The sequence below is a fragment of the Crassostrea angulata genome, chromosome 8 (assembly GCF_025612915.1).
Source record: "Crassostrea angulata isolate pt1a10 chromosome 8, ASM2561291v2, whole genome shotgun sequence".
Classification (NCBI taxonomy): domain Eukaryota; kingdom Metazoa; phylum Mollusca; class Bivalvia; order Ostreida; family Ostreidae; genus Magallana; species Magallana angulata.
Genome location: NC_069118.1, coordinates 57,318,210 through 57,331,675, shown reverse-complemented (window position 1 = coordinate 57,331,675; position 13,466 = coordinate 57,318,210). Strand labels below are relative to the sequence as shown.

At 34.5% G+C, this 13,466-nt stretch overlaps 1 protein-coding gene across 1 annotated transcript; it reads left to right on the top strand.

Annotated features, from left to right (window-relative positions):
- Nucleotides 1–622: 622 nt before the first annotated feature.
- LOC128161133 (uncharacterized) lies at nt 623–2,275 on the top strand. Its single transcript, XM_052824368.1, has one exon. It carries the CDS (start codon nt 623–625, stop codon nt 2,273–2,275), a length of 1,653 nt encoding a protein of 550 aa, XP_052680328.1.
- Nucleotides 2,276–13,466: the final 11,191 nt, after the last annotated feature.

Below are 13,466 nucleotides of genomic sequence, written 5' to 3'. Positions count from 1 at the left end.
GATCGCCGTAATTGTCTCAGCTCAACAAAAAATTCACGAATTCAATTTTGTTTAAATTTCATTTCCAAAATATCCTCAGCATCAACCGGTCACTGGTGTTATTCCGCCAACCGTAAGAATTGACATACCGATGTTCTACCTGATTTTACTTCACAGTAATTCGCAAATCCGTAGACCCGTTATGAAAGCAAACCGTCGCATTGCGCGTCCGTTGTTTACTTGCCTTGAATGACTGTCTATTATGACTTCACCTTGTTTTGGAGTCGTTAAGAGTTATTTACGTCATCGTTTACGAATCAACAAATCAGAGGCGAATATTTGAAATAGAGGGAATGTTCTCTAGATAATATTTCTAGCCGGTCAATATCAAAACAATATTGACCGTCAATATTTCTCGGACGAGCTAATATTACAATTATTGACTATTCGTCTATATAGAGTTATATAGTGAGAATATACTATTAAAAAAAAAAATAAAAAAAAAAATAAAAAAAAAAATAAATAAATATATATATTTATATCTGAAGCCAACAGACAACTAACAGACGATCGTTTCTACAAGAAACTGGACTCTGATCCCACTGAAGAGTTTTCAGCTCTCATCACTGACACCCTGGACAAAATGTATGAAAATGATGAGATTGGTGTTAATGTTTATGAAACGCTTCGCCCAACCAACTGTAGACCGGGTCAATTTTATCTGCTTCCAAAAATCCACAAGGAAGGAATGCCTGGGCGCCCTATAGTTAATGCCATCGGACACCCCACGGAGAAAATATCTGAATTTATAGATTTACATCTCCGTCCACATGTAGAAGATTTGCCATCATACCTCAAGGACACTACACATTACCTGAATAAAACACCTTCCTCTGGCTTGCCAGACCATACTCTTCTCGTTACAATGGACGTCACGTCCTTGTACACGAATATTCCTCACGATGAAGGTATCGAGGCCTGCAGGGAGGTATGGGACAGTAGAGCGATTCAGCAGCCGTCAACCGAATCTCTACTCAAGCTCCTTGAACATGTTCTCAAGCTGAACAATTTCATGTTCAATGGCGAACATTATATACAAATAAGTGGTACAGCTATGGGCACCAAAATGGCTCCCTCTTACGCCAACATATTTATGGGAAGATTGGAACGCAGCCTGCTTCTCAGAGCTCCTTTCAAACCTTTGAGCTGGTTGCGGTTCATTGATGATATTGAGATGAAATGGGTCGAAAACCGAGACTGCCTAGATGACTTCATCACCTTTGCCAACTCCTTCCACAATTCGATTAAATTCACAGTGGACATATCTAGTTCCAAAAATGTATTTTTGGATACTACATCCACCTTGGAAGATGGTGAAATAAAATTCAGTCTCCACACCAAACCCACTGATTCTCACCTCTACCTCAAGCCTTCGAGTTGCCATCCTCCCCATACTTTTAGAGGAATTCCTAAAGGATTAACAACCCGAATCAGACGAATCTGTTCTTCTAATGAGATCTTTGAAGAACAGAGCAGAATATTGAAATCCCATCTGTGTAATCGAGGCTATAAAGCCCACACAGTTCAATCTGCAATTGATGAGATGATTACAAAAGACAGGAAAACCCTTTTACAATACAAAAAGAAAACAGACAAAAGCAGGGTTCCACTTGTCACTACATATCACCCCGCCCTTAAGAACCTCAACAGCATCCTTAGAAATAATCTGCCCATTCTTTACACTAACGAAAGAATGGCTGATCTTTTCAAGGATCCACCAATGGCTGCGTTTAAACGCCCGAGGAACTTAAAGGATATGGTAGTGAGGGCAAGATTAGACAACCCGTTGCCAAATGGCGGTTTTAAAACATGTTCCGATGTCAGGTGCCTATTGTGCAAATACAGCACCAACGCGGACAGTTTTAAGAGCACCACCACGGGTCGCACGTACAAGATATTTGGCAACACTTCTTGCCGCACAGACAACTGCATCTATCTCATCAGTTGCAAAGTCTGCTCTAAGCAATACGTCGGTGAAACAGGTGACCTCCGCAGAAGGATCAACAACCACCGCTCTACCATAAAGACCAAAAAAGTCAAGGAGCCCGTCGGAGAACATTTTAATACCAGTGGCCACAAATGGGAAGACATGACAGTATTGGTTATTGACCATAATCCTAATTGGACAGACGCGGAGAGGAAAAGCAAAGAAAAGTTCTGGATGCACAGACTCAAATCATTCAGACCTGATGGCATGAACAAACAAATGGACTTCACTAAAATGAACGTCTCATAGCCATATATCACCTGAAACCCACTTAGTAATTTTATCTAATCTGTCAACTGCGCCTCTTTCATTTATTAGTTTCTTTACTACCTTTTATTTGTAAATCATTTTTTCTTAATTTTATTTATTTATTTATTTATTCATTTATTTATTTATTTTCATTTAATTTTATCTCTTTTTAATCAAAAAGTCGACTCTATATCATATGTGCCGTACGAGTTAACAACGGGGGTTCAAATTTTTATTTATTAACTCGGTCGTCAATTTTAATTAGCTAATTAACTTATTCAGGCGTGAAGTTGGCAGTCGATTGATTACTTCACAGCGATCGGCGACAGTATCAACACCTTTAAGAATGTGATCAAATGATGTGTATAATGTAGCTGTTCTTTTTCATAGATTCTTAAGTAGTTTAGTAGTAGCTTTAGATTTTGTTTTCTTTGTTTTTTACTTATATAATTTATTTTTTGGTCCTGAAGAAGGGACGGGTTGTCCCGAAAATTTGACAATTTCTATTGTTCGTGTCGTTAGCCATTTTTAGTGCTTTATATATATATATATATATATATATATATATATATATATATATATATATATATATATATATATATATATATCAAACAAAAATATAAATCGGCACATTTTCAAATAATTCAAAAATAATAAATATCCAGAATAAAATCACATATTGATCCTATTTACTGCAAACGTTTTCGCGATTCCTGGCTCCATTTCAGAGAAAATTTCTTCTCTCTGTAGAAAGTACAATTTTTCAACAGCAATTAGGGACATGGGGGAATTAAACGGTATATTCAACGAAGAAATCCAAATGTTAATCTCTACAAGAGTAACCGACAGCGATAGAAATGACGTGTTATCTTGCAGCGATAACTACAGGACTAATGTTTCCAGAAATGGTTAGACAATGGAGCGAAAAAAGGAAACATACGAAAAGAAGAGAGAACTGAATATAGTGTGGTACAAGCTTCTTAATCAGCGGAAACGGGCGTATTGGAACGCAATTATGAATGAAAACCTTGCTGACACGTATGAAAATTGGAAAAACAAATTATATTTCCAAGAAAATTCAGGATCAAATATAGTGATTCAAAAACTAGCGAAGAAACTCAAACTAGAGCAAATCTAGCATTACAGCGTTTTGAAATGGTTATCGCACTGCTACGATTAAGAGTTCCGAAATTCAAGAACAAATTTGAAAATTGTGATGAAGCTTTAACCGAGGGAATAAGCAAAACATGCAGTGGATTAATTGCGGAAAAACTACAAGAATTGTGGAAATCAGAAGTCTCAAGGGAAGAAGCAGAATCACAACAAATCCTGGGGACCAAAAAAGGTATTGTTTGATGAATACGAAAAAAACTATGGCAATGAAATAACGAAGGCGTCCAATATCTCAAAGCCAAACAACCGTTCTTTTAAGAATAACTCAACCAGAAAGCAGACTTATATCGCCCCCAAAAAACATTTAACAGATCCAACTCTAGATTTAGATCAGGGACATCCCAGCGACAAGAGTCATAAGCAAATGCAGTAAAACATGGTAAACAACCACGTAGAGGAAACTATCAACACCGACAACCTCACAGCTCAGGATCTGTCCAGAGGGGGATTAATGATTTGTCAAACAAACAAAGATTCAATAATGATTGACCCAGCACACATGAACGAAGCCAAAATGGTGGACGAAATGGGGGACAAAAGCATCATCATACGGATAACGAAGGGACCAAAAGAGAAAACCAAACACGTAATCCTAATTCCAGAGTGATTTTTTTTAGGTCAACGCCGAGCCCAGAGAACACGGAAGAAACAGGTCACGTTCCGTTTCAAAAATTATTGATAAATGAGCCAAAAGGTTCTAAAATTATAAATCTATCTGGAAGGGATTTAAATGAGACCGAAATATGATTATTAAAACATGGCTTGAAATTTACTCCAACTCCTAAATATAACAATGTCGACTTATTAGCTGATACGGACGAATTTTGCTGTAAATTGCGCCTAAAGGAATTCTTTCAAAACTCAGTAGATGAGGATGAATCACATGTTCATAATAAATAAAAAAGGCTTTAGACCCCCTCGTAACAGGGACAAACATCTGGAGGAATACATCACGTGTCTTAAATCATCTGCAATCTCAAACAATGGAGAAACAAGAATAAATAATAATTTACCCGTATCTCAACAACATGCTATCAACAACTTACAACGGGATTCAACAATAATTATAAAGGAAGCCGACAAAGGAGGTGATGTAGTTATTATGGATAAACTCCATTATAGAGAAATGGTGTTGAACGAACTAACTAATTCAAGTTTTTATCGTAAATTATCAACAAACGAGGATCGACACACAATGTTGAGAGTGGAGAAACTTATTAAAAAACATGCCGAACACCTGACGAAAAATGAAATTGATTTCTTGACAAACTTTGAGGTAAAATCCAATAACTTCTATGGATTGCCCAAAATTCACAAATCTAAGGAAATCCAAGACGCATTAAAAAATTATACTGGTATATATATATATATATATATATATATATATATATATATATATATATATATATATATATATATATATATATATATATATATATATACCACAACCAACCGACTTGAAAATTCGTCTTATCGTCGCTGGACCAGCATCAATTACTCAAAGACTAAGTAACTTACTCGACATTTTACTGAAACCTCTTTGTGAATTACTACCTAGTTATGTCAGAGATGAAATGGATTTTCTGAATTATATTCCTGAAAGTGTTGATCCTAAAACAATTCTCGTCAGCTTCGATGTTATTAGTCTTTATACTAATATCCCACATACATTAGGACTAGAGGCCATAAATTACTGGATAGACAGACATCCGAATATTCTAAATGCTCGGTTCTCAAAAAGAATTCATTCTTGAAGGACTAAAATTAGTTCTGGAGAATAACCACTTTCACTTTGACGAGGAATTCTTTTTACAAACAAAAGTTACCGCTATGGGGACTAAAGTTGCGCCCACATATGTTATGTAAGTAATGGGGTATTTAGAAAATATACTTTTTAAAAGAATATCAGAAGTGTTTGATGCCGAACTAAGTGCCAATATAGGATCCAATTGGAAACGCTCTCTTGACGACTGTTTCATTTTCTGGACTAAAGGGGAAGACAACTTAAAGAAATGTCATTCATTACTAAATACTTTAAATGAATCCATACAATTTACAATAGAGAAAAGGGACAAGGAACTTCCATTTTTAGATCTACGTATTATAAAAAATTGGTGATGTATAACAACGGAATTATACTGTAAACCAACGGAAACTCACCAATATCTGGATTTTAGATCATGCCACCCTTCCACACAAAACGCAATATTCAGTTTAACTTAGCACGGACAATTTGTACAATTATCAGAGACAAAACTTTACGATCTTAACGTCTGAAAGAATTAGAAATATTTCTGCAACGACAGAGGTACCCGAAAAAATTAATCAACGCTGGAGTAAAAAGTGCGACACAAATCCCATTTCATATTCTACGTAATCCTTGCCGGTCTTCTAATACTCGCAACAACGACGGGAAACTTGCTTTTGTTGTGACCCACGATCCAAGGAACAGAAATATTCTAACAGACGGAAAACGACTTTACCCTATATTAAAACAGTCAGAAAATATGAAGAAATTATTACAATCCGAGGACATAATCAGTAGCCGACGACAAGCGCCGAATCTTAAACACATATTGACCAAGGCCCGATTTACAATGCGGGAGGAAGTACCATCCGTGAAAAAATGCGGAGACCAGAAATATGGTAAATGTGCCTACATAGAAGAAGGAAATACAATTCTACTAAAATCTGGGATGGAAATTCGCGCCAATTCGTCGATGAACTGTAAATCAGAAAATGTAATTTATTGTGCTATTTAACCAACATGCAAAGAATTTTATATTGGACAGACGGGGAAACTAAATGAGCACGTTCGTGTCTACAAGCAACAGATAAAAGACCCGAGGGTTCGTAATACTTCGTGTTGTGAACATTTTGCTGAATGCGGCCAGGGAAAATTCAAATTATTTTTTAAACTTCAAAATGAAAATAAAATACTGCGCTTAGCCAAGGAAGGACACTTTATTAAATTATTTAAACCATAATTAAATCGCATTCAGTGAAAAATTTATTATATGCATGTGATATAATTGTTTGCTTTTACAATCATTATTTTGGCACCTTTTTTGCTCTGTGACTTTAACTTTCCGCTACTTTAACGTTATTATGACGTCACAATGAACTTTTTCTTATTGACGTTACTACGTTACATATTAGTCATTTGTACATAACTGCCTGAAGAACCAGCAATGACGAAAACGATTGCAGTAAATAGGATCAATTTGTGATTTTATTCTGGATATTTATTATTTTTAAATTATTTAAAACTGTGCCGATCTATTTTTTGTTTATATATATATATATATATATATATATATATATATATATATATATATATATATATATATATATATATATATATATATATATATATATATATAAACACAATAAAATCCACAGTGGTCGGCGAGTTATAGATAAAAATTAAATAAGAAAACACGAAAAACGTTCAATATAGCTTAAGCGCTTTCATTTTGAAGCGCTTAAGCTATATTGAACGTTTTTCGTGTTTTCTTATTTAATTTTTATCTATCTATCTATCTATCTATCTATCTATCTATCTATCTATCTATCTATCTATCTATCTATCTATCTATATATAATCCAAAATGAGTGAAATGTGATATCACACAGTATAAATAATCAAAAAAGAAAGAGAAAACTAGAGACGAGCTCGTTGCAAGCAACGATTAGGTTTTCCGTCGTAGCTGCGTCATACTTGTGACGTATTACAAAAAATTGATAGCTGACCATAGTACAATATTAGATGTGTAAACACTGAGAAACAAAGTATTATATTTCTGTGACCGCGTAGATTTTACGGTGATAGAGAATTCGTCTGGATCTGCATCGGTCGTGTGCAGTACGAACCGGGTGAGGGAATGTTGGCGTAAAGTGTATAAGGTGAAAGGTTGGGGCGCGCTGTGGGCCGTAAGCTAAAACGAAGGGTTGGTTTGCCGTATTCCCGAAGGTCCACCAGTATACAGTTCCAGAGAAATAAACAGGCAATTGATGCAGGATTCCACATTATTGGACGAGACTCAACGATGGCAACAATTTAACAGACAGACATGTTACAAACAAGTCGGATATGGCCAGAAGTGGCCTCCGGACTCAAGACTCTGGGAGAGTAGGACGTGACAGGGGCTGGCCGCCGTATTCCAGACTGCGCATTGACAATTGTACATAACTATTTATAAGAATCTTAACAATGAGTATAAATTGCAATTGACAGGTAATAATATAAGTTAACTGAGTGAAAGGTTCACAGATATAAAATAATTGAATAAACTCAATGAGTCTTTGATGTCCAAGAAATGAAAATCTGATAACTGCACAATGTTGTTTTAAGAGGTTAACAGTCCTTGAGACATGACACCCTGTCTCTTTGATATCACATATAAAGTCTGAAAAGTGTCAATCACTAAATAAAAAAAGTAACTATGTAAGAAATAAACTGTGAAAAAAAATTACGAAACAGGTGTTGAATTTTACAAGTAAACTAAAAAAAAAATTATAATTGAACAGTGCATTTTGCACGATAATACTACATGTTTATGAGCAAATACAGATCTTAACACGTTTTCTCTAGTTGATTCGCCGCATTTTATTCACAGAATGGGACTGTGGTTATGCCAGGTACGAAGGTAAAAAGACCATTGGCAAACGTTTTACACGCATTTTATCGAACGCAAGCGCCAATGAATTTCTTAGTATATATGCGGAGATCCTGGAAATTTTACAAGGGGTTTTGAAGAATAATTTTGTATTTCCAGGAGGGGGAACATGCGCGGATCAGAAAATTTTTCCGGGGTGGGGGTTGAAAAGTCAGACGGTTATTTGAGTTTGCCAAGGGATGTCCGAGGCATATTTGGTAAGTTTATAATGTACACGTAATTGAAAGAAATTTCGCTGGGGGGGGGGGGGTCTGGAACCCTTCCCCTTCTAGATCCGCGCACGGAGAAGACCGATGCCGGTAATTTTACTGAAAATTTAACCATTTTTATTTAATTATTCATGTTCATAATTATCAGAAAACCAATATCACCTTTCAAAGCAGTTAAAACTTAAAACTTAAGATACGAGCCATTTAGTCTCGGTGAGTATTGCGTCCGCGTACGAAAATAATGGCAATTTTCAAGAAATTCGGATGGACGATCTGTGTCCTAGGTCGTCCATCCGATTCTTTTTCTGACTAAAAGCTACAGACCTGCAGTTAGAGATTGTCAAACTCTTATTGATTATGTCAATTTGTTTGTCTCAAAGAATCATTTTTTAAATCAATAAAGTTTTACCTTAAAAAAAAAAGAAAGAAATCGGGCACAATTTTCAATGTTAGCATTTTACAATTTTATGGTCTAATAAAATTTCAAGAAACAACTCTTCATTGCATGAAAAAAATTTACATCGCATTTTTCTAAATTACAAAAGGATATTCAAAATGAACTTGGATTAACCGCTAACAAACAGGCATAAAGAGAGACTGAGAACCAATTTCTTCTCTTTTTTTTTTTACATCAAAAGAAATTCAAAAATAAATCAAAATATATTTTTTCTTTGTATGCGTTAATAAAAAGGTAGATCAGCAAGGGGTTCTTTTCCGTGCAAGCACCTACTTAACAGATTGTTACACGGGTCTACAACGATGAGAAATATCGTTGTGGCAATATTGTGGGTGAAGGATGAATTTGTAGTTTGTTTTTTAAGTTTATTTTTGATACATGTAATTATATTTATCTGGATCGGTTATGTTTGTTAGTTTGTTTTGTTTATCAAAGAAGGGAATAAAGAAATGAATAATTTCCAAGCGCGTAGCATCGTTTTTGAAAGTGGGGGGGGGGGGGCAAACTCATCCAACAAATCTTGACAAGATCCAAAATTTTCAAAATTTCACTCATAATTTCATGATTTTCATAGCATTTTTTTACATGCTACCAAAATGGGGGGGGGGGGGGGGCAACTCCATGATAATTCAATTTTTTTATGTAAATTTTATAAAAATAGTTACTTCGAGAAAAAGTGGGGAGAGGACATATTTATGTCATATAACATGTGAAACAGATTTCATTCCACCCACAAGCTTGAAATAATGAAATAATTTTAAGGAAAACAATATAAATAGACGTCATAAATCCCATATCAAACGACATGTTACCACTTGATTCTGCGCGTCTTTTTAATGAATTTATAAACAGCGGCAAATTCTAAAATGTATTTTTAAAGGTAATGTTACATGTAGCTGCAAGTCTGTAGACCTTGTATGAAAAATTTCGGATGGTAGTCAATTTTTTCGGGATACAGACCGAGCGGTACATATATGCAGCTAAGGTAACTAATAATAATTCCAATAAAATACTTTGTTAAGTAATGCAAGCTTTTAAGAAAGCAATACTTATATTTGTTTAAAATATAACACCCAAATACTTCGTCTTACATTGATTTCGCTATTTGTAGAACAAGCAGAACCAGTATCAGTCTGACCGGCCTCACCATATACATTGTTGGAATTTTATTGTCCTAGCATTGCATTGCTCTGCATGTACACAATTTCTTTTAAAAATTAAACACTTAAAGTGTTCATCTATATGGCTACACATAACGTACACACGTGATTCAAAATAACCCAGACGGAAAAAGGTAAAGAATTCAGTCATTGAGTCTACGTTTTATAGAACTTGTAAGAAAACACATTGGGGGTCTGAATGTTTGTTGATATGTCAATCTATCAATATACAGTTTGTTAATTATTTTCGATTGCTAAGGCTACAGCGTATTTGATGAACATTGAACAACATTTTTTCCATGCCACTTTTTTCCATGGAAGATAGCGAATACAAGTATAAAGCATTTATAAAATTTATTTAATTACCTCTTTAGAATTGTGTATGGAATAAATAATTTATAAGTTGCTGCTGAAGGTTGTTTGGTATTTTCGTTTTTAGATGTTTTGCAAGTAAAAAAACTGAAACGCGGGGCAAGTCATAATTAATATCCCTAAAAACCGTAACTTAAAACTAGAGGCTTTTGATTCAAATATTATCGTATACGAATATTAAGTTCACATTTTAAAATTATATTATATCCATCGCAAATCAGTTTTTTTTTTGCTTTAAAAGAATTGTTCTATCGGGAGCAATCCCGCCTTCGTTTTAATAGCCAGCATACATTTGTCATGTCAGTAATACACATTGTGCTTTATATGACGGCCGTGTATACGTATTGTAGAAAAGTTGAGTTAAATTACCATGCATTGGAACCATTTTATTAACACATTTCCCAGTACTGAAACAATTCAAAATGTCTCTGTTACAGTAACACAGTGGGGCGTTAATCGTGTTCGTCCAGCTCTACAAGCACATGCACTGTCGTCTAGGGGACGGCCTGAATACAGCTAGCGACTCTGCTATCGATCGGTTACCTGGGTCTCGTAATGCATCTAAATATAGACAGGGGCACAGTTATGAAACAAACAACAAAAATAAGGTCAAAGAGGTTTATCTATATGAAATGAAAATGTACATATGTATAAAAACATTTGGGAATTTTATGTGGAATTATTTTTGCGCGGTACATGTATCAGTTAGTGCATTACAAGAAGCCCTTTCTTAACCTCATAAACGTGCGCACCCCCACAAAAATGGACCGAGCTGACAACAATTGTTTCTGCAAATACTGACTAAAAATTACAAAAACATTAAATTAAATACTATAGAAGGATTCAAAATTAATTTCTTTACAACTTTGCTTCAATAATGCATTAGAAATGTTTATTCCTTTTTAAGTTATTGACAAGGAACTTTGGACGCCTCTAACTCCGTAATTATAAGGGCCAGCCCCTTTTTCGGTATACCGAATGAAAGGTCTGGGTAAGACCAAGAACTTTTAAAATACATGTTATAACAATTTTTTATCAGGTAGAAAACTAACACGGAAAATACGCGAATTTTTTTGATTTTTTTTCTTACCTTTGTTTCAACATCTATACCACCCCTTTTATTTGCATTTAAATAATAGATAAAATATATCTCGCACAAATTTAATGTATTAGCTTCCAAACCAGCCAATCTTTGAGACTCTGCCAGTCATCGTTAAAGCTAAACCCCCTGGACAAAAGAAGTCGTTAAATTTTACTTAGAGGGAAGTAACTCAAAACCGGATAAGGATTTTCCTCAACTAAAATATGCAACGACAACATCACGCGGCATGTTATCAGTCCTGAAAATTTCAAAACAATCGGTGAACAAACGAGCGAGATATTAAGGATCAAAGTTGGCGTCTAGAAGAAAAAAAATTATAAGAAATTTGAAAATTTTTCAGAATAATAGTAAGGTTTTCCGCTGAGAGCGGAAAACCTTAATGAACAGTTCCAAAGTTTCTATTCACTAGCGCTTTCTGGATTTAAATCCTTCTTCAGGTGAATGTACATAAGTTATGAACTTGTTTTCCTTAGAAACGTTTACTATGACGTCATGATGTAACGTGAGTCTTTTCAGGGAAGGAATAGATCCATGACGTCATAATACAATATCAAACGTTAAAGTTCGGGAAAACTGAATTAGACACAATATGATCATAACGACATCAATAAATTTACAAATACAAAGACTGGTTAGAACAAAGATGATTATATATACAGCTATTTAATGTTTGTTGAGTTTATATATATATATATATATATATATATATATATATATATATATATATATATATATATATATATATATATATATATATATATATATTTATATATATATATACATAATAAAAAATAACAGAAAGCCGAATCAAAACTCTACCGGTTTCATTATAATCTTCAGGAGTTTTGAACAATCACCATTGATACATAAGTACATATATTTCAAATGATCATTGTGACGTCATATAACATCAAGTATATGTTGCGCTTTTCAGAGTTTATTATGACGTCACACCAATACAGATGTCCGTAAATGCCAGAAGCCAAGATGTGCCACCTGCCCTTACCTACAAGAAGGCCACCAGTTCGAGTTCATAAACGGCAGAAATTTTAATATACATTCCTCTATTACATGTGAAAGTTCTAATCTAATCTACGTCATAACATGTGCAGGATGTGGAGAAAACTATATTGGTCAAACCGGGGATACCCTCAGACATCGAATGACCGTCCACCGACAACAAATTCGTGAAACAAAATACCAGTGCACGGCTGTTAGCGGACATCTCAGAAACTGTGCAAAGAACATTTTTCCGAACTTTACATTGTGTCCTATCTATAAATTTTATAAAATAACAACCGAAAAAGAGCGTGAAACAAAAGAAAAACATTTCATTTCATTATATAAACCAAAACTGAATGCATTATAATTATAAATGTTTGAAACACGATTTTTAGACGATTGCTTTATTTTATGGAATAATAGTGACGAAAATTTAAAGATATTTCATCAACTTGTGAACAACCTTGATCCCAACATCAAATTTACTTTAGAAAGTAATGACACCAAATTACCATTTTTGGACGTTCTGGTTATAAAGAAGAATTCAAAACTTTTTACTGATATATACTACAAAACAACTGACACACATCAATATCTTCATTTTAATTCGTGTCACCCTCATCATACAAAAACTGCTGGTTATCTGGTTATAAAGAAGAATTCAAAACTTTTTACTGATATATACTACAAAACAACTGACACACATCAATATCTTCATTTTAATTCGTGTCACCCTCATCATACAAAAACTGCTATTCCATATAATTTAGCTCGACGTATTTGTACCATTGTGAGCGATGAAGACACCCAAGACATACGCCTCAGGGAACTCAAACATTACCTCACTAACCAAGGTTATCCCGAAGGTCTCATTGACGACGGAATTCGTAAAGCCAGGAAGTATGATAGATCGGAATTATTAGCCAGTTAACATCCGGAAAAAACCATTGATTTTATTCCATTTGTACATACTTTTAATCCAAGAAATATGAACATTACGCCAATAATTCATCAGTTTAATAATATCCTCATCAACG